General features: G+C 35.4%; 1 protein-coding gene across 2 annotated transcripts in view; it reads left to right on the top strand.

The window, feature by feature from the left end:
- adgra1b (adhesion G protein-coupled receptor A1b) overlaps positions 1–23,119 on the top strand; it is a 168,783-nt gene that overhangs the window by 77,297 nt on the left and 68,367 nt on the right. Inside the window, exon 13 of one of the 2 annotated variants that reach the window (XM_073920363.1) lies at positions 14,530–14,820. The exons of the other annotated variant lie outside the window; for it this stretch is intronic. Coding sequence (XP_073776464.1) covers positions 14,530–14,550 — 21 coding nt within the window. The 3' untranslated portion in view covers positions 14,551–14,820. Of the gene's footprint in view, positions 1–14,529; positions 14,821–23,119 lie in introns of those variants that run through there. 2 annotated transcript variants of the gene reach the window in all.

The raw sequence follows: 23,119 nt of genomic DNA, 5'->3' as shown, positions 1-23,119 counted from the left end.
GTTTTTGTTTTGTTTTTAGTTTTGTTTTGATTTTTATAGTTTTGTTTAGTTTTTGGTTTTGTTTATTTTTTGTTTTGGTGTTTTTGTTTTTTAGTGTTTTTTTTTTGCTTTGTTTTTTGGTCTTTTTTGTTTTGTTTGTTAATTTTTTGTTTTGATTTCCTTTGTTTTGTTTTTGTTTAATTCTGTCATTTGTTTACTTTTTTGTTTTAGTTTATCAATGTGGCAATGTGGTGAATTGGAGTGGATGTTACACATCAGCTGTCAGCATCAGCTAAAAGTGCATTTTGATATTATTCTTAAACTCTCATAATAATAATAATAATAATAATAATAATAATATATTATTATTATTATTATTATTATTATTATTATTATTATTATTATTATTATTATATTCTGCCTATACTTTAGACATGATTATTGCTCTTCTCCTCTGGTCTCCAGCACCGCTGCTGGATCGCTGTTCAGGTGCTGTATTTCAAACTTTATTTGTCAGGTGTATGTGTGTGTGCGTCTCTCTCTCTCTCTCTCTCTCTCTCTCTCTCTCTCTCTCTCTCTCTCTCTCTCTCTCTCTCTCTCTCTCTCTCTTTCTGTGTGAGTGTTTGTTTTTTGTTTTATTTTGTTTTGTTTAATTTTTGTTTAGTTTTTTGTTTTATTTTGTGTTTTGTTTAGTTTTTGTTTAGTTCTTTGTTTAGTTGTTTGTTTAGTTTTAGTATTGTTTTGTTTGTAGTTTTATTTTGATTTCTATTGTTTTGTTTTGTTTTTAGTTTTGTTTTGGTTTTTATTGTTTTGTTTAGTTTTTGGTTTTGTTTTGGTGTTTTTTATGTTTTTGTTTTTTAGTGTGTTTTTTTTTTTTTTTGGTCTTTTTTTGTGAGTAAGCATTAAAGTCCTGCATGTGTGTATTTGTGTACACGTGTGTACATCTGCGTGTGTGCGCATCGATGTGTGTATCTTTGCGCTAGTGAGTGTATCTGTGCGCTATTGTGTCTGTTTGTGCACGAGTGTGTCTGTGCACGCGCGTGTGCATCTGTGTATTTTTATGCATGTGTATGTGCAAATGTGTGTCTGTGTGTGCATCTGTGTGTCTCTGTGTGAGCAAGCATTAAAGTCCTGCATGTTTTTACTCATCCAGCTGGTACGTGTGTGTGTCAGGAAGATTAAACTCTGTCTGGTCATTTCTGGACTCTTGTAGTGTCTAGCAGCCATATGGTGACATGAGGAGAGAAACACACACACACACACACACACACACACACACACACACACACACACGTCTATCACATAGAAGGATTGTGTGAAAAACCCAAAAACAGCCCAAAACTCACACACACACGTAGGCGAGTGTGCTCCATCTGTCAGATACAGCACGTTCAGCAGCCCGTAATCCAGCTGGAGCAGCCTGCATTAATGCTCATGGGTTTGGGTTTGGCAAACAAGACAAATTCAGGTCAAAACGCTAATCTTTAGTGGAATCATAATCTTCACAAGTGCAGACTCGCATTTATTTCAGAGTCTTCATGACAGACACACACGTGCTCATTTTACACTCCTTACTGCAATGTGCTGTGGCTTTTATTTTACTGCACTTAGTAAAACTTTTATAACTAATTACTATTATTTTTATGTTGTTCCAGCCCTCTCATGTTAAACTATTACAATTCAGTACTCACCGGCCACTTTATTAGGTAACTGCTCGTTAATGGACATTTCTAATCAGCCAATCAGAGCAGCAAGTCGATGCATTTCGGCATGTAGACATGGTCAAGAGGATCTGCTGCAGTTAAATCGAGCCTCAGAATGGGGAAGAAAGGGGATTTAAGTGACTTTGAACGTGGCATGGTTGTTGCTGCCAAACGGGCTGCTCTGAGTATTTCAGAAACTGCTGATCCACTGCTATTTTCATGCACAACCATCTCTAGGGTTTACAGAGAATGCTCCGACAAAGAGGAAATATCCAGTGAGCGGCAGTTCTGCTGGCGCAAATGCCTTGTTGATGAGGCCAGAGGTCAGAGGAGAATGGCCAGACTGGTTCCAGCTGATAGAAAGGCAACAGTAACTCAAATAAGCACTCGCTACCACCGAGCTCTGCAGAAGAGCATCTCTGAACACACAACACGGCCAACCTTGAGGGGGATGGGCTACAGCAGCAGAAGAGCACACCGGGTGCCGCTCCTGTCAGCTAAGAACAGGAAACTGAGGCTACAATTCACACAGACTCACCAAAACTGCACAATAGAAGATTGGAGAAACGTTGCTGCTCTGATGAGTCTCCATTTCTGCTGACACATTCAGATGCTCGACTCACAATTTGGCGTCAGCAACATGAAAGCATGGATCATCCTGCCTTGTATCAGCGGTTCAGGCTGGTGGTGGTGGTGTAATGGTGTGGGGGAGATTTTCTTTGGGTCCATTAGTACCAATTGAGCATCAACGCCACAGCCTACCTGAGTATTGCTGCTGACCATGTCCATCCCTTTATGAGCACAGTGTCTCCATCTTCTGATGGCTACTTCCAGCAGGATAACGCAGCATGTCATAAAGCTCAATCATCTCAGACTGGTTTCTTGAACATGACGATGAGTTCACTGTACTCAAATGGCCTCCACAGTCACCAGAGCTCAATCCAATAGAGCAGCTTTGGGATGTGGTGGAACGGGAGATTGGCATCATGGATGTGCAGTCGACAAATCTGCAGCAACTGTGTGATGCTATCATGACAATATGGAGCAAAATCCCTGAGGAATATTTCCAGCAGCTTGTTGAATCTCTGCCATGAAGGATTAAAGCAGCTCTGAAGGCAAAAGGGGTCCAACCAGGTACTAGTAAGGTGTACCTAATAAAGTGGCCAGTATATCGGTTGCAAATGAAATGTTAAACTAGTACAATAAAATGTGTATATTTTTGCATATCTTCTCCTAACTTATCTTACTTAAGTATACGAAGAAGACTTCAGCAAAAGTCTCAATTTAACAAAATAAACAGAGAAACAGTTTGCAATAGGAATAATTACATGGTTTCTATTTTATTTCCTGTCCTTTGATTCACTTTTTCATTCTAGCTGATTGTAGCGAAATAATACTGTGAAATTAACACACACACACACACACACACACACACACACACACACACACACACAGATGCATGCACAGACTGCATACACAAACATACACTCATTCGCACACTAAAACACACTCATAAGTACCAGCTTGACAAGTGAAAACATGCAGGACTTTAATGCTTACACACTCACACACACACACACACACACAGAGACAGACAGACAGCGACAGCATTTTTTGCTCCTCCATATGGTGTGTTACTCTAAAATGAATTTGCTCTCTTCTCTAGCCCAGATTTGACTGCAATATGTGCAGATTTACAGTGTAGAAGTAACAAGCAAGCAGCGACTGCGTTTGGTAAACTCTGTAAACGATATCATAAACCACAACACACATTACTGCTGAACACCACACATGCAGGACACAGGACAGCAGTATGGATGATAGACAGACAGACGACAGGTGGATGGACAGATGAATAGACTGAGGGATGGATGGAAGGATAGATGGATAGATAGATAGATAGATAGATAGATAGATAGATAGATAGATAGATAGATAGATAGATAGATAGATAGATAGATAGATAGATAGATAGATAGATAGATAGATGGATGATCGGATGCACAGATAGATGGATGACAGGATGGACAGACTAACGGATAGATGGACCGATAGACAGATGACTATTTGATGATGAATGGATGGACAGACTTACAGATGGATGGACAGAAAGACATGAATAGACAGAGGGATGGATGGATGGATGGATGGATGGACAGATAGACAGACTGATAGAGGGATAACACAGATAGATAGATGGATGAATGGATGCACAGATGGATGGAAAGACTTGATGGACAGATGGAGGAACTGAGGGATGAATGGATAGACTGACGGACGAACTAATAAATGGATGAACGGACGGACAGACAGTTGGGTGGACGGATGGATGGACGGATGGATGGATGGATGGACGGATGGATGAACAGATGGATGGATGGATGGATGGATGGATGGACGGATGGATGGATGGATGGATGGATGGATGGACAGATGGATGAATGGACAGATGGATAGACAGATGGATGAATGGACATATGGATGGATGGATGGATGGATGGATGGATGGATGGATGAACGGATGGATGGATGAACAGATGGATGGACAGATGGATGAATGGACAGATGGATGGATGGACAGATGGATGGATGGATGGATGGACAGATGGATGGATGAACAGATGGATGGATGGACAGATGGATGGATGAACAGATGGATGGATAGATGGATGAATAGACAGATGGATGGACAGATGGATGGATGGACAGATGGATGGATGAACAGATGGATGTATAGATGGATGAATAGACAGATGGATGGATGGACAGATGGATGGACAGATGGATGAATGGACAGATAGATGGACAGATGGATGGATGGACAGATGGATGGATGAACAGATGGATGAATGGACAGATGGATGGACAGATGGATGGATGGACAGATGGGTGGATGAACAGATGGATGAATGGACAGATGGATGGACAGATGGATGGATGGACAGATGGATGGATGAACAGATGGATGGATAGATGGATGAATAGACAGATGGATGGACAGATGGATGGATGAACAGATGGATGAATGGACAGATGGATGGACAGATGGATGGATGAACAGATGGATGGATAGATGGATGAATAGACAGATGGATGGACAGATGGATGAATGGACAGATGAATGGATGAACAGATGGATGAATGGACAGATGGATGGATGGACAGATGGATGGATGAACAGATGGATGGACAGATGGATGGATGGACAGATGGATGGATGAACAGATGGATGGACAGATGGATGGATGGACAGATGGATGGATGAACAGATGGATGGACAGATGGATGGACAGATGAATGGACAGATGAATGGATGAACAGATGGATGGACAGATGGATGAATGGACAGATGGATGGACAGATGGATGGATGGACAGATGGATGGATGAACAGATGGATGGACAGATGGATGAATGGACAGATGGATGGATGGACAGATGGATGGATGAACAGATGGATGAATGGACAGATGGATGGACAGATGGATGGACAGATGGATGAATGGACAGATGGATGGATGGACAGATGGATTGCCAGATAGATGGATGAACAGATGGATGGATGAACAGATGGATGAATGAACAGATGGATGGATGAACAGATGGATGAATGAACAGATGGATGGATGGACAGATGGATGGATGGACAGATGGATGGATGGACAAATGGATGGATGAACAGATGGATGGACAGATGGATGTATTGTTTCTGGCAGCAATATGTGTGCCGGAGTTACAGATTGTCCACTATCAGATAACAGACAGGTCATGTAACTCCTCATCAGCAATGCAAATGCAAATACACACACACAAAATTACTCATGCATGAACACACACACACACACACACACAGAATCACTAGTTTACGCACACACAGGTAAAAAAATGCACCAACACACACTCACACAAGGATGCACAGACACACACTGATGCACACGCACATACATGTGCAGACGTGTGCAATCATATACAAACCCACACACACACATGCACAACCACACGCGTGCACAAATAAACAACCATGCACAAACAGACACACCGATAAATGCACACACACACACACACTCTCTCTCAGACAGGAACACACCGCTTTATTCTGTGACTTTGATTTACTCTGGTTGCTCTAATATTGCACTGAACTCAATCACAGATGCTGAAGGTGTGTTTATCCAGTGTTCACACGTCTGCTCTGAACATCATTTTATTTTTAGCCTTGTGTGTGTGTGTGTGCGTGCGTGCGTGTGTGTACGCGCTCCGCCAGCTCTTTGTGCTTCAGCTCATTAGTTCTCCTGCAGTGAGTTGTTGGTGATAGTGAAGTTAATGGAGAACATGTTCATCTCAGCGTCTGGCCTTTCTGGAACCAGCAGAAGATCATTTATGCATGAGGCTTTAATCTGCTGCTCTTCATTAATCAGGCTTGTTGTGTCGCTGTCAGGAAAACACAAGTTCATGAACATCTAGAGATGTGTCCAAACAGCATGAGGGAACAGAGTCATGATCACTGTCTCTGAGATTCAGACTAGAGATGATAAACAGCTGGACTGGAATTATTCACCCTCCTGTGAATTTCATTTTCTAATATTTCCCAAATGATGTTGAACAGATTCAGGAATTGTTCACAGTATTTCCTCTAATATTTTTTCTTCTGGAGAAAGTTCTATTTGGTTTATTTCGGCTAGAGTAAAAGCAGTTTTTATTAGTTTTAAACACTGTTTTAAGGTCAGTATCATTAGCCCCCTTCAGCAATATTAGTGTTGGATTGTCTCCAGAACAAACCACTGTTATACAATGACTTGCCTAATTACACTAACTTAACCTTATTAAGCTAGTGAAGTCTTTAAATGCCACTTTAAGCTGAACACTAGTGTCTTAAAGATTATCTAATATAATATTATGTGCCGTCATCATGACAAAGAGAAAATAAATCAGTTATTAGACATGAGTTCTTAAAACTATTATGATCAGAAATGTGTTGAAGAAAATCTCTCTGCATTATCTTTTGTGTCCAGCAACAAAAGAAGATATTTTGAAGAATGTTGGAAACGGGTAACCATTGACTTCCATAGTAGGAAAAACAAATATCAATGGCTTTTTCTTTTGTGTTTTATGCAGAAGATATAAATTTAACTATAAAATTAATGCTGACAGAATAATTTTATTAGGACTTTCTTCTGTTGAACTGAAAAGAAGATATTTTGAAGAATGTTGGAAACCGGTAACCATTGACTTCCATTGTTGGGACAACAAATCTAAATGGCTACCAGTTTTCAACATTTGTCAATATATTTTCTTTTGTGTTCAGCAATAAAAGAAGACATTTTGAAGAATGCTAGAAACTAGTAACCATTGACATTTTTTTTCTATTGTGGAAGTCAATGGTTACCGGTTTCCAACATTTTTCAGTGTATTTTCTTTTGTGTTCAGCAGAAGAAATACAATTAAACTGTACAGTAAAAGCTGACAGATTTTTATTCTTGAGTTTCATCTGTTGAACACAAAAGAAGATATTTTGAAGAATGTTGGAAACCGGTAACCATTGACTTTCATTGTAGGAAAAAAGAAATCTCAATGGCTACCAGTGTCCAGCATTTTTAAGCGTGTTTTGTTTTGTGTCCAGCAATAAAAGAATATATTTTGAAGAATGTTGGAAACGAGTAACCATTGACTTCCATTATAGGAAAAACAAATATCAATGGCTTTTTCTTTTGTGTTTTTTTGCTTGAAGAAATAAATTTAACTATAAAATAAATGCTGAAAGAATAATTTTATTTTTTACTTTCTTCTGTTGAACTGAAAAGAAGATATTTTGAAGAATGTTGGAAACCGGTAACCATTGACTTCCATTGTAGAGAAAACAAATCTAAATGGCTACCAGTTTTCAACATTTGCCATAATTTCTTTTGTCTTCAGCAACAAAAGAACATATTTTAAGAATGTTGTAAACTGGTAACCATTGACCTCCATAGTAGGAAAAACAAATATCATTGGCTTTTTCTTTTGTGTTTTATGAAGAAGATATAAATTTTAATATGAAATAAATGCTGACAGAATAATTTAATTTATCTTCTTAATCTTCTGTCAAAAGAAAACATTTTGAAGAATGTTGGAAACCGCTAACCATTAACTTCCATTGTTGGAAAATCAAAAGTCAATGGCTTTTCCTATTTTCTTTTGTGTTCAGCAGAATAAATAAAAATAAACTGAACAATAAATGCTGACGTGTTTTATTTATTTATATTTTTTTTTTCGTTTTTTCTGTTGAACACAAAAGAAGATAATTTGAAGAATGTTGAAAATGGGTAACCATTGACTTCCATTGTAGGAAAAACAAATCTCAATGGCTACCAGTGTCCAGTATTTTTAAGCATGTTTTCTTTAATGTCCAGCAATAAAAGAAGATATTTTGAAGAATGTTGAAAACCGGTAACCATTGACTTCCATAGCAGGAAACCATAGTAGTGGTAGTTTAAATGCTGACATATCTTTTTCATTTTGAGTGAACTGTCCCTTTAATGCTCTAGCTATGCCCCATCATCATACGCAGAGGCCATATGTGACATTTATTGCTCTATGAGGGTTTATAGATAATGTGTGTGATGGCAGGAATCAGCAGTGAGGAACTGTAGAAGCCTGGTGTAGTGTTGAATAAAGATTCGAGCATCTGCTGAACGACACTGAAGAGTATTGGTAATGTTTCATCAGTGTGTGACTGAAGCGTCTGCTCTGGTCTGACTCTAATTGGCTTGATTGATAGATTTTAAGAGTTTCTGCAGATCTGATGCTTGTGTGTGTGTGTGTGTGTGTGTGTGTGTGTGTGTGTGTGTGTGTGTGTGTGTGTGTGTGTGTGTGTGTGTGTGTGTGTGTGTGTGTGTGTGTGTGTGTGTGTGTGTGTGTGTGGGAAGTGGGTATGTGTGTATGTGCGTATGTGTGTGCATGCACCAGTGTTTGTGAGAGTGTGTGTTCACGTGTGTGTCTATGAGTTTGTTTGTGTGTGCACATGAGTGTATGTTTGTGTGTTTTTGAGATTGTGTGTGTGCACGCATACATGTGTTTGTGTTTGTGCATACATTTGTGTTTGTGTATGCGCGTGTGCATGTGTGTGTAAGTTTGTGTGTGTGTGTGTGCATTTGTGGGTGTGTGTTTGTGTTTATGTGCATGGATGTATGCTTATTTGTCTGTGTGTGCGTGTTTGTGTGTGCGTGCGTGTGTGTGTGTGTACAGTGTTGATGAGTGTATTGTGCTTGCGTGATGTGTGAGACTGTATTCTGTGTGCATATGTGTGTCTGTGAGTGTTTGTGTGTTTTTTTTCTGTGTATGTGCAGTGTGTTTAACATTGTATTGTGCGTGTGTTTATGTTTGTGTGAATGTGTGTTTGTATGTGAGTCTGTGTGTGTGCGTGCGTGCGTGCGTGCATGCGTGCGTGCGTGTATGTGAGTCTGTGTGTGTGTGTGTGCGTGCGTGCGTGTGTGTGTGTGTGTGTGTGTGTGTGTGTGTGTGTGTGTGTGTGCGTGCGCGTGTGTGCGCATGTGTGTGTGTGTTTGTGTTTGTGTGTACACATGAGTGTATGTTTGTGTGTTTTTGAGTGTGTGCATGCATGTGTGTGTGTGCATGTGTGTGTGTGCATGTGTGTGTGTGTTTTTGCACGTGTGTGCATGCATGCATGTTTGTCTGTGTGCGTTCATTCGTGTTTGTGTGTTTGCGAGTGTGTTTCTGTGTGTGTGTGTGTGTGTGTGTGTGCGTGCATGTACATGTCTCTGTGTGATTTTGTCTTTTTGTGTGTGCGTTTGTGGATGTGTGTGTGCATGAATGCATGTGTCTGTGTAGGCATGTGTGTTTGTTTGTGTTTATATACATGCATTCATGTGTATTTTTGTGTGTTAGTATGTATGTGTGCTTGCATGCATATTTGTCTCTCTCTCTCTGTGTGTGTGTGTGTGTGTGTGTGTGTGTGTGTGTGTGTGTGTGTGTGTGTGTGTGTGTTTTTGTGTGCGTGTGTGTGTGTGTGTGTGTGTGTGTGTGTGTGTGTGTGTGTGTGTGTGTGTGTTTGTGTGTGTGTGTGTGTGTGTGTGCGCGCGCATCATCCGTAGTCAGCTGTAATGACCGTCACTGTAAGGATGGAGGAGTTTCTGCTTCTGTTTATATCAGTCACACACTCTCACTCTTTCTCAGGGGAAATGGATCTCAGGACAGCAGTGTGTGTAATTGTGTCAGATGATGCTGATGTGTGTATGGAGATCAGAGTTATTAAAGCGTGTTTGCTCTGCTCTTGCGTCATGTCTCTGCATCAGTGATAATGCTGAAGACTCAATGCAGGGGTTAATTCCTCTTCCAGCGCTGCTTTATTGACTCACCTATCATTGAGCAGTACTGTAGGAGCTGCTGGTGTTCAGTGGAGGATAATCACAGCGCAGGCAGTGCAGCACATCAGCCTGCCGTGTTTAAGGCTTATTCATTATTATTTAGTATCTTTATTTCACATTTAAGAAATCACCCTGTCTTGAGGGGGTAAATCAAGTTGTAGAAGTGAATTTTGCAGAATTATTATTTAAAAATGATTTTAAAAAATGTGCTAATTGCTATCTTTTATGTTCTTTTTTTAGTTCAGTGTCATATTTGATTAATATTGCTTTGAGAATTTTTATATTGATTGAGAATTTATTTTTTGTCTGCATTAAAATATTCTAGATTTTATGTTTATATTTCAATAGTTTAATGTACCCCTTTTGGTTTTATAATAATAATAATAATAATAATAACAATAATAATAATAATAATAATAATATTTTAACAATAATAATAATAATAATAATATTATTATTATTATTATTATTATATTTTTTATTGTTATTGTTATTATTATATTATTATTATTATTATTATTATTATTGTTGTTATTATTATTGTTATTATTATATTATTATTATTATTATTAATTAACTAATTAATTAATTAATAGCAGTATAAATTTAAAGCACATTATGACTTTATTATTTTTACTATAATATTTTTGTTATCAGTATTATATTACTATTATCATTGTAATGTTGTTTTTATTTTATTTATTATTAATAATAATATCATCTTTATGTTTTATAATATTATTTATAAAAAAATTATTACTTATTTTGACTTGGTAATATTTTTATTGTATGCAGTATTTGAATAATAGTAATAATTTTCAAGCACATTGTGATTTTATTATTATAAACATTATTAGTAGTATTAGTATATTTATGTTGTTATTTATCATTATTATTATTATTATTATTATTATGAATGATAATAATAGCATTGTTGTTTATTTTTATGATTTATTAAATAATCATAATAGTAATAATAATATTTTATTGTATGCAGCATTCTAAAAATACTCGTAATTTAAGCACATTATGATTTTATTATCATTACTGTTAATATTGTTATGGTTTTATTATTAATATCATTTTTATATTTAATTGTATGCAGCATTTAAAAAATACTAGTAATTTAAGCACATTATAATATTTTAAGCACATTATTATTATCATCATTATTATTATTATTATTATTATTATTGTTGTTGTTGTAATTATTATTATTATTGTTATTGTTATTAGTATTATTTTATTATTGTTGTTGTAATTAGTATTAGTATTATTATATTGTTATTGTTATTATTATTAATATTATTATTAATTACAATTATATTAGCATCATTGTTTATCTTTATGATTTATTTAATAATAATAATAATAATAATAATAATTTATTCTTATTTTTATTTTCATTATAATTATTATTAGTAGTAGTATAATGTTATTGATGTTACTTTATTAATTAATAATAATGATAATAATAATAGCAACATTATGTTTATCGTTTTGATTTATTAAATAATATTAATATTTTATTATACGCAGTATTCAAATAATACTAATAATTTAAAGCACATTATGGTTTTACTATTATTATTTTATTATTATTAGTAGTATTGTTATTAGTATTATTATCATTAGTATTATATTGTTATTGTTATTATTTTATTTATTATTATCATTATTATTAATAATAGCATCATTATGTTTATTGTTATTATTTATTAAATAATAATAATAATATTTTATCGTATGCAGTATTTAAATAATACCAATAATGTTAAGCACATTATGATTTTATTATTAATATTATTATCATTATTATTATTGTTGTTGTTGTTGTTTTTGTTAAACCAAACTTGTAATGTAACATTTAATAATGTAAATAAATGTATATTTTATAATTATATTATATAATTATAACAATGAAATGTGTTGTGTGTGACTTAGAAAACCCCTAGGGTAAAAAAGAAAAGAAAAATAAATGTTTAAGGTTATGGCAAACTCAAATTCCCTGGTGTTTCTCATGCATACAAATGGAAATATGTAGATTTTGCGTGTGTGTTCTGCGTATAGTCGTGGTTGTGGTTGTCATAAGTGAAGGTCTCTTGAGTGCTGAGCTGATGTGAAGCGGTTGAAGGATGCAGGAAGGTCATTGAGATAAAGAGAGATGTGTTCTGGTTAATAAATGCAGATCTGCATGGATGTAGATGCTCGTGAGCTCCACTGCGCCGCTCCACACATCTGTAAACACTCACATTAAAGATTGCTTTACCTTAATCCAGTGTTCAAGGGCAGAGCAAACCATTTGCTGGCTGACAATACCTGTTTAACAGAGGTGAAAGAAAGCGTTCTCTCCTCGGGCTCTACAGTGCTTTCACGTGTTTAAAACAGCTGCATTTATTCTGTTTACCACCTTTTATTCATGCATTTGTGAACATATGCTTTACACGTTTGTGCATCTTAATATTTAGACATTTACAGGTATGCATTTACAGGTATTTATTTATGCATGTGTTTATTTGCATTAATTTTTCAATTATTTTAACATTTATTTATGCATTTATTTTTGCAATTGTTTATGTATTTGTTCATGCTTTATTTTTGTATTTTTTTGCAATTATTTTAACATTTATCCATTTACTTTTTAAATGTATTATACTATTTTTGTAATTGTATTAATACATTTATTTTTGCAATTATGTTTATTTATGCATTTAATTTTTGCAATTATTTTGAAAATTGTTTATGCATTAATTTTTGCTTGTTATGCATTTATTTTGACATTTTTATACATTTATTTAAAATTTAGTTTATGCATTTATTTTTGCGATATCCGTGCATTTATTTTGACATTTTTATGCATTTATTTTACATTTGATTTACATTTATTTACATTTATTTATGCATTCCTTTCACAAATTTCTTTCATCTATTTATGTATTTATTTATGCATTTAGATTTTGCAATTATTTAGACATTTATTTGTTCATTAATTTTAGCATTTATGTACGCATTTATGTTGACATTTTTATACATTTTTTTTTAAATAAATGTATGCATTTGTTTTTGCAATATTCATGCATTTATTTTTAAATTAATTTATGCATTTGTTTTTGCTATATTCATGCATTTGTTTTGACATTTTTTTGCATTTATTTTTACATTTATTTTGCATTTATCTCTACATTCATTTCACAATTATTTTTACATCTATTTATAAACGTATTCATGCATTTATTTATGCATTTAGTTTTTACAATTATTCTGACATTTATTTATGCATTCATTTTTGCATTTACCTATGCATTTATTTTGAATTATTTATACATTTATTTTGAAATTAATTTTTGCATTTATTTGTGCAGTTATTTTGAAATTTAATTATACATTAATGTTTGCATTTATGTATGCATTTATTTTGACATTTTTATGCATTTCATTTTTATGCAATTTTACATTGTTTTGCATTCATTTATGTATTCATTCAATCATTCATTATTGCATATGTTTGGACATTTTTATGCATTCATTCAGGCATCTATGAATTATTTTTTTATGTTTTTATACATTTATTTTGAAATTATATTTAGACTTTTTATGCATTTACTTTTGCATTTGTTTTGCATTTTTTTAAAAAACCTATAGACGTTTTTATTCACGCATTTATTTAATTTTAAATTATTTTGACAATTATTTATGCATTTATTTTGACATGTTTTTACATTTAATCTGAGACTTCTACATTTATTTTGCATTCATTTATCTATTTATTCCTGCTTGCATTTTTGCAATTATTTTGGCATTTATGCTTGCATTTATTTTTGCATTTATTTGCGCATTTATTAATGCATTTGTTTGTGTATTTGTTTTCAGTTTTTTTCACATTAGTTACTGTTTTACAATAAGTTTGTAAAAAGTTTGACAAAAAGGATTCCAAGCAAGGCATTTCCAACGTAAGCAAGCATTCCAAACAAGGCATTTATCTCATATAATATTAAATGACACAAGTTAATGTTTCAGAAAACCTTACCTGTTTGGCTTTTACACGATGTCATCTTTCATGCATGTGCACGTATGTACACAGTTTTGCCTTTTTCTTGCATTCCTTCATGCACTCTATTAATATATTAATTATCGTTCATTTTGAAATAACCTTTTCACTTTTTCTTTTCAATTAACAATTTACAACAATTGACATGCTGTATTCCTAATGCCTGCACACTGCAAGCTATTTAGGAAAGATCCCCCAAAATTCTCTCTCTCTTTAAACGGATGATAAAGAAATGTCATTAAATATCCCCATACATACACTGAATCTAAAGTGCTTCCGTGGCAGATGATAATTTTTCCATTCTAATGTAAGTCAATGGCAGCAGGCAGGCGCAGTGCGGTGTAGAGAGTGTGCTTTGACTCTGGCATTAACTCTCCTCTTCAAACGCACTCATCAAACTCTATTGGTGACACTTTATCAAGCGTTGCTTCTCTTTTCAGGAGTTCAAACAGCTGCTGTAATGCGCCAGAAAGAGCTTCGTTTCTCTGCAGAAGTGATAAATGAGGGGACGCCAGAGATGTGTGCTTTCCTCACCATGTGTTCACATCAGCCGGAGGAGAATCTAGAGAGACATAGAGGCACATTAAACAGGGCCTTTCCCCTCATCTGATTCACATTTGCCTTTTTTTTTTAAACTTGCCTCACATCAAGTCGGATTATTGCAATATGTGAAACTGGAATTTCAAACCAAATAAAAGAAGTTGTGAGGTCTAAACTCAGATTTTCATAGCAAAAAATAATAATAATAATAAAAAACGAAACCAAAACAAAAAAACAACAAAAAACCCAAAACAAACAACAAAAAATCCAAAAAAAAAAAAAAAAAAAAAGAAACCAAAGCAAAAAACCAACAAAACTCCCCCCCCAAAAAACAAAAGAAAACAAATCAAAGAAACCAAAACAAAAAACCAACAAAAAAACAAAAACAAAACAAAACACCCAAAACAAACAACAAAAAACAAACAAAAAATCCCAAACAAACAAAAACAAAACAAAACACCCAAAACAAACAACAAAAAACAAACAAAAAATCCCAAACAAACAAAAACAAAACAAAACACCCAAAACAAACAACAAAAAACAAAACAAAAAACAAACAAAAAACCCAAAACAAACAACAAAAAACAAAACAAAAAAACAAAAAACAAAACAAAACCGAAAAACAAAACAAAGAAACCAAAACAAAAAACTAAAAAAAAAACAAAAAAAAACAAAAGAAAACAAATCAAAGTAACCAAAACAAAAAACCAACAAAAAAACAAAACAAAACAAAAACAAAACAAAACAAAACACCCAAAACAAACAACAAAAAACAAACAAAAAACCCCCCCAAAAAAAAAACACCCAAAACAAACAACAAAAAACAAAACAAAAAACAAACAAAAAACCCAAAACAAACAACAAAAAACAAAACAAAAAAACAAAACAAAACCGAAAAACAAAACAAAGAAACCAAAAAAAAGGAAAAAAAATCAAAGTAACCAAAACAAAAAAACCAACAAAAAAACAAAACAAAAACAAAACAAAACACCCAAAACAAACAACAAAAAACAAAACAAACAAAAAAAGAAAACTATTAAAAAAGCAAAACAAAAAACAAAACACTAAAAACAAAAAACAAACAAACACCCCCCCTAAAAACAACAACAAAAAAACTAAACAAAATAAAAACAAAACACCCAAAACAAAACAAAACAAAAAACTAACAAAAAACCCCAAAACAAAACAAAATGAAAAAAACAAAACAAACAAAATGAATAAAAGAAAACAAAACAAAGAAACATTTGTACGCATTTGTGTCTACTAAATCTATGGGTTGATTTGAAAAGGTTCGTTCATACACGGCACCCCTCAAACCTGACTGATCTGGAAAAAATGTGCAAGGAAGAATGGCCCAAAATGCCTACAGCAAGACTTCAGAGACTTATCTTTGACTATAAGAAGCGTCCACAAGCTGTTATTTCCAATAGTATCTGGATGCAGCCTTTATGATGCAATCTAAAAAATGCATCACTCAGCGATGCAATGTCAGACACAATGCGCTCAAATGGAGCGAGTGACGTCAGTGTGACGGGTATAGGGTTAGGGGTGGGGTTAGGTGAGCCCATTAAAAAGCATTAGATGCAGCCCAGATTGCACTGCACCAGGTCTGCATCCAGACCCCTCTTGTTATTTCAGCACAGGGTGGCTCTACAAAAGATTGATGTCATCATTCAGTTGGGGTGCCCAGTTTTTGTGTCTGTTTTTGTTATTGGTTAAATTGCACTGCATCTGTTGATGAAATAAATGTTCTGTCAGAACTGAAATGTCACTTTTTTCCTTGGATATAAAATACATCCAGATGAATTTGCTGATTTGAACAGCCGGCAGGCTTTAGGGCTTGCAATTCTGAAAATGATCAGGGGTGGCCAAACTTTTGCATAAGACTGTAGGTCAGAATTGCCAAAGTCACCTGAATTATTAGAATCAATTAATTCATTTAGTTTAGTTGAATCGGTTTAGTTTCTCCTCCTGTTGTTGCTTTGGTGAAGCTCTGCTCTAAGTTTTCCTGGACTGATGTAATTTTCTCCGACTTTTGGTCGTTTGCAGTGAAAGCGTTGCCTGTTTATGAGAAAACAATGCGCTGATTTGAGATCAGTGAGCGTCTGCGGCGGTGATAGAGGCTTCTAGTAATCAGATGAAAGAGTGGAGTGAAGCCGTTGCAGCAACGCAATAAATAATTGACTGGCGTTAAAGTCAAAGCGCAGTGAAGCTTCGTGACAGCGCGGGTCTTTCAGAAGCACATGTGGAGAAATCCAGCCTTTGATTCTCACTGATGCTCAGGGATACACATGACAGCATCAGTCATTATCAATACAGCACGCTCACAATACAACACACTAGCACACACGCTAAACGAAAGAACATATTCAACTCAATTTAATATGGTTTTCAATAATATATTAAGTTGGAAAAACTTAAGGTGTCACATGTTTCCTTCCTTTGGAAAATTTTTTTACTTTTGCTTTTTTTCTGTTTTCTTTCTTTTTTTTTCTTTTTTTTTGGGGGGGAGGGGTTGGGGTTTGTTTTCTTTTTGTTTTTGTTTTTGTTTTATTTTAGTTTTTGTTTTTTTGTTGTTTGTTTTGTTTTTGTTTTGCTTTTTTAATTGTTTTCTTTTTGTTTGTTTGTTTTGGGTGTTTTGTTTGTTTTGTTTTTTGCTTAGTTTTGGGTTTTTTGTTGGTTTTTTGTTGGTTTTTTGTTTTGCTTTCTTTGTTTTGTTTTCTTTTTTTACGTTTTTGTTTTCTTTTTGTTTGTTTTGTTTGTTGGGTGTTTTTTTTTGTTGGTTTGTTTGGGTGTTTTGTTGTGTTTTTGTTTTGCTTTTTTATTTGTTTTTTTGTTTGTTTTGGGTGTTTTGTTTTTGTTTGTGTTTAGAGTTTTTATTTGTTTTCTTTTTTGTGTCTGTTTTGTTTTTTCTTTTTTGTTTTGGGTCTTTTTTTTTTGCTCTTTTCTTTGTTTTCTTTTTTGTTTTGTTTCGTTTTTTTGTTTTGTTTTTTGTTTGTTAATTTTTTAGTTTTGTTTCGTCAGTCTTTTACGGTGAGGCTATCAGTCATATAGGGCGGGGCTTGGAGTCATTTAGGGCGGAACTATCAGTACTTAAGGCTGATTTATACTTCTGCGTCAAACGCATGCGTATGCTATGGCGTTGACGCAAAGCCCTACGCCGTGGCCGTCGGCGTCAGTGACGTGCACCTCTCAAAGAATTTAACTACACGTCGCAACGACGCGTAGCGCAAGCTCTGTGATTGGTCGGCTTGGTATCGCTGGCGAGTCTGGGTGGGACCGAGAGCCGTGTGAATGGTGCGAGCCTGATGGAGCGATTGTTTACAAGTGTGGAGTGCCGTGAAGGAGCTCCGGATGGAAAGTTTTGTTCTGTGTTTACCTCATAGTTAAAGTTGTTGCACGTCCGCCGGTTCCTGCCTCAAAATGAGCGAGTTTGAGCCACTTGTACATTCAGGAAGTGTTCAGGAAAAGCAAATCATCAGCGAAGAAACTCGACACAGAGGAACATTTACACCTCACTGCCCACTAGTGTTTCAGAAGTGTTAATGCAGACCAACAGAGACAGCGTGCAGAAGCATAAATGCTACACAGCTATGCGCATTGCATGCGCCGTGGGTTACGCCGGTCACTTGACGCAGAAGTATAAACCAGGCTTTAGATTAAAGCTGTCAGTCCTTTAAGGTGGGGCTATCAGTCCTTTAGAACTGGGCTATAAATCATTTAGGGCTGGGCTATAAGGGTGTGTCTTGACTGCTCTGCTTTCATCCATTCATCAATCTTCTATCTTTCAATGATCCAATCAGTTCTCAGAGGATGAAATCATGCACCGCCCCACTTTTTTTTCTGAATTCAGGACAGTTTCAATCGGATATATTGTACATCACAATATGAAAAAAATGACTTTTCATCTTAACTTTCATTTCATGCTGCTAATGTTTTTCTCTTCTTCTTCATTCTTTTATATCACATTTTACCTGTTTTTATGTTTTGTTTTGTTTTTACGCATTTTTATTATTTGTTTTTATTTTTATTTTACTTGTTTCTTTTATTCTTGTTTATGTAAAGCACTTTGAATTGCCATTGTGTATGAAATGTGCTATATAAATAAACTTGCCTTGCCTTGCCTTAACTTTCATTTCATGCTGCTAATGTTAGTATTTTGCAAGGTAACTAGTCGAATATTATGTACTGTTATCATAGCAAACAGAAAATACACGAGTTATAAGAAGTTATTAAAACAATTATCTTTAGAAATGTGTTAAATAAATCTCAGTTAAACACTACTGAAGGAATGTTTGAAAAACATCCACATTTTGCAGGAAGGCGAATAATTTGCATCAACTGTTCTTGAAATGCTTTGGCAGTACTGTGACACAAATGTCATGCCAATAAAGCGTCTTGAAGCTGAATTTGATGGCAGACTCTGGTGATGAGAGTGTTTTTTTTCTGCAAACGCTCTCCTGAGAGCGGAAAGTGTCTGCTGAATGCTGCTCCGGCGCTGAAGCTCATCTGCTTTCATCACTTTTCCCCCCCGAGCAGAGAAAACCATTCATAAAAGCACACATGAAAGCACTGGTATCTGTGGGAAACGGATGGCAGAAAAGACTTCTTTAAATAAACCCAGAGCTTCATCCATCCTGGGGTTTTTATGAGCTCCATCCCTCATGCTCTGACCTTTTTTTAGTCCTCTAATGATAAGCAAGAATAATGTGAGTTTAAATCTTTATGTACAGTAGGGGTTCCCAAACTTCAGCCCGCCACCCCTAAAATAACAATGCCGGTGACTCGTGACCCCCAAATTTCTCTGAGCTGGTTATAAATATACACATGTTGTGCACAGAATAATAGGCCTATATAAACACCAGCATATTGACAACACAAGAAAGTGCAGCTGTCTAACAACCAGATCATTTCAACCCGGGCTCATCATGGAAACGTAGCCCCACGGATGTTTCTGCAGACCGCAAAATACGTCCCGGGATGTACGTATTCTAGCAGTTTTTGTTTTCGTGTATCCACAAGAGGCCGCTGTGCACGCTTTTTCATGTCTCGGACGCCTCTCGGGAGCGTGCGGTGTTTGCGCTCACGCTGTTCTTGCGTGAAAAGCCGCCGGAGGCCGCTGTGAAGCGACTGTCCGTCGGACTGGCTGGCTGAACGACCAAACGACCGAACGATTGACCAGGTCAGTCAATCTGGCCGCCCTCCTCCTCCTTCTCCTCCTCCTTCCCTAAACCTAAGTGACGGTTTGCAAAAGCCGTCCAAAAATAAAAAAAGCAAAAGCCCTCGTCTTCGATTTTGACTGCGTTTTCGGATCCCGCCGCGTTCTCACCCTTATTTTTTTGGATTCTGTTTTTCGTCTTACCTGATTTGTGGAACCGCTCTTCCGCGGACCCGATCCCGGTCATCTCCGAGGCCAGCTCCTCCTCCTCCGGGCCTCCGCTCCACTGACATAACGCTGCGAGCTAAGCGGACAAACTGGTTGCAGCGGGAAAGCCCTCCACTCTGAGGCGAGCCGTCAGCCGGCGAACGGCGCCACACCGCCCCACATCGTTTGCTCGAAATAAACAAAACGCAGCCATACGCATAAATCGCGGCCTCCAGAAACGTCCGCGGGGCTACGTTTCCAGAATGAGCTTGGGTTGGACCATTTATATAGTCATTATTCATTTGTTTAATATTTATCTGGGCGACGCAGTGGCGCAATGGGTAGTGCTATCGCCTTACAGCAAGAAGGTCGCTGGTTCAAGCTGTAAAAAATCGTATGTGCCATTTACCGAAAAAAATAGTGGTAACACTATTGCACGTATTATTTTTAAGTAGTTTGAAAACTTAATTTTTTTAGCAAAAGCCACATTGTCATGTTCACCAGCGAACAACCACCAGATGTCGCTGTTAAACACACACACACACACACACTTAGAACTACAAATCTGCTGATAAACTACATATTCAGTCATGCAACACACACACACCTGCTCCAAGTCTCCACTGATTAGACTCCCACAACTGATCCTGCTTCAAGACTTTACACACAGTATTTAAGCAGCACACACACTCATTCAGGTTGCTGAGTCTTGTTTACTGTTAAGTGACATTACAATGCGTTTCTCCCTGTCTTGTTTCTCCATGTTTGAACCTAGCTTTGTATCCTTGTTATCCTGTTTAGCCGCCAGCCTTTCGACCTATTGCCTGTACCTTGATTACGATTTTGGATTGTCTACATATATCTGTTTGCACCTGAATCGACCATCACTTGCCCGACTTTGAATAAACCTGCATTTGGATCCTACCTTCTGTTGTCAGTGTCACTCCCCGAGGTTACACACATGAATGATTAATGTGGAGATTACTAAATTTTAGAGTGTTAGATGATGATTTTAATATTATTAGTGGAATGTGCTTTTATAATTTAAGCAAATCCACCACAATTTACTAATATTTATTTATTTATTTTTTAGCAATAACCACTTAAAAGGATTATGTGAAAATTACTAGTTTTTTTTGAGTGATAGATGATGATTTTAATATTATTAGTGGAATGTGCTTTTATAATATAAGCAAATCCACCACCATTTTTTATTACCATTCATATTAACATAAACATTACTCATTCATAAGATGTAATATATATCATTTATAATGAAACTCATGCACAATGCATTTTGCCAAACATCATTTTATTACATGTTCCACTGATGACAAAATAGTACGTACAATTTGTTAAACAAATCTATTTAAAATTTACAGCAATGTTTAGCTCTGAAAAAAGTCATTTATCCGTGTCATGGAAGAAAAAACTGTTCTGTCAACTATCTTTAGTAGGAATAGTCACATTTTAGACAAACCCTGACAGAATTGCACAACATATAAAACCAGTATAAAAGCTGCATCTCAAAATAATAGCAACACAATCAATCAGTCAATGCAGTGAAAATTCCCCCAAAGTTTGTAGCAGTGAGTTTGTGTCAGAAACTTATTAGAAGTTTGTTTTTGAGTGATTTCAATTTGAAGAATACACATATAAATCCAGTTCAGCAATTCTAGATTTTCCAAGCCAGCCATGACTCACTCATCCTCCAAGACAATGCAGAAGTCCTCAAGGTTGCTCATCCCTCTGGCAGACAGCAATTCTCTGTGCATTCTGTAAAATAAACAAATGCTAATATGTAAAATGCAGTTTTCTGAAAACTATAAGTATCTGAAACAGTTTAAAGACACTTACATTGCACTCCCGGATGAGCTCTTCCTATTTTTCACACATACATCAGCAACAAAGGACGACTTCTCTCATCTCCTCCCTGATTAAATGTGAGGTCTGATGCAACAAATGTGTAGAAATTAGTACTATTGCCTATTAATTATAATAATACACAAATAACATGATAAAAATATCTGCTGTATGGCACCTATAAACTGCTCCTCTCTTGTGGGAAAATACTGTAACAATTTTCTTCATTAATCTGGAAAAAGTAAGCAAACAAATATTAGTATTTATATACAGGTATTATATAAAAACACAGTTTACATTACATCATCAATGCTGTAAAAGGAGCCTTATGAAATGGAAAAGCACTAGCTGTGCATAAACCCCATTGAATAGCTATATAGCATACTAGCTTAGGCTAACCAACAAGTTCACTATTGTTTGTCCACCCCGCTTAAATGACAATAAAACGGATAAACTGTTAAGGCTTACCTCTTAACATGCTCACTGTTGATCTGCTCCTTCAAAATGTCGTCTGGTCACTGTCGTTGTTGAGATTCAAACGCAAACATCTCAATCAAGTCCGCATAATTGAGTCAATCTTCTTAAAACAAATGTAAAGCATCTTTCCTCAATTTTATTAGCTTAATTGGTTTCTCAAATTAAGCCTAATAATTGCACTGGTTTCCTTAAAAAAAGTTAAATGTATCTCTTGATTTTTTTTTTTAGCAAAATCTTCTCAATATTTTATAATAAATTCAGAATATCAAATTTTAAAAGAAAATATGACCATCATTTTTAATGACCACATCAATTATTTTTTTGATAAAAATAACAAGCCTTAAGATTCATTTTTTACAGTGTCGGCTGGGTCAGTTTCTGTGTGGAGTTTGCATGTTCTCCCTGTGTTGGCGTGGGTTTCCTCCGGGTGCTCCGGTTTCCCCCACAGTCCAAACCCATGCGGTACAGGTGAATTGTCTGTAGTTATTGGAAAGGTTTTTATACACAAATGCAAATATATATATATATATATATATATATATATTATTTTTTTTTTAAACAAGAACAAAATCTTTATTTAAAAACCCTCACAGACTCTCACAACAAGAAAGCTATTAAAACTTATAAAACATGTGATTTATTTAACATTCTGCAATAATTACTTTGATCTTTGTCATGTGCCCGCAATTACTTCTTCTTTTTTGTTTCTTTCTCTCGTCTTTCTTTTGATTTAGCTATTATATTTGATTTAAAATTGTTACATTTCTCTTGTTTTAAAAAAGTTA

This window comes from Danio rerio, chromosome 13 (assembly GCF_049306965.1).
Source record: "Danio rerio strain Tuebingen ecotype United States chromosome 13, GRCz12tu, whole genome shotgun sequence".
Lineage (NCBI taxonomy): Eukaryota > Metazoa > Chordata > Actinopteri > Cypriniformes > Danionidae > Danio > Danio rerio.
This window is presented reverse-complemented; position numbering and strand designations above follow the sequence as displayed.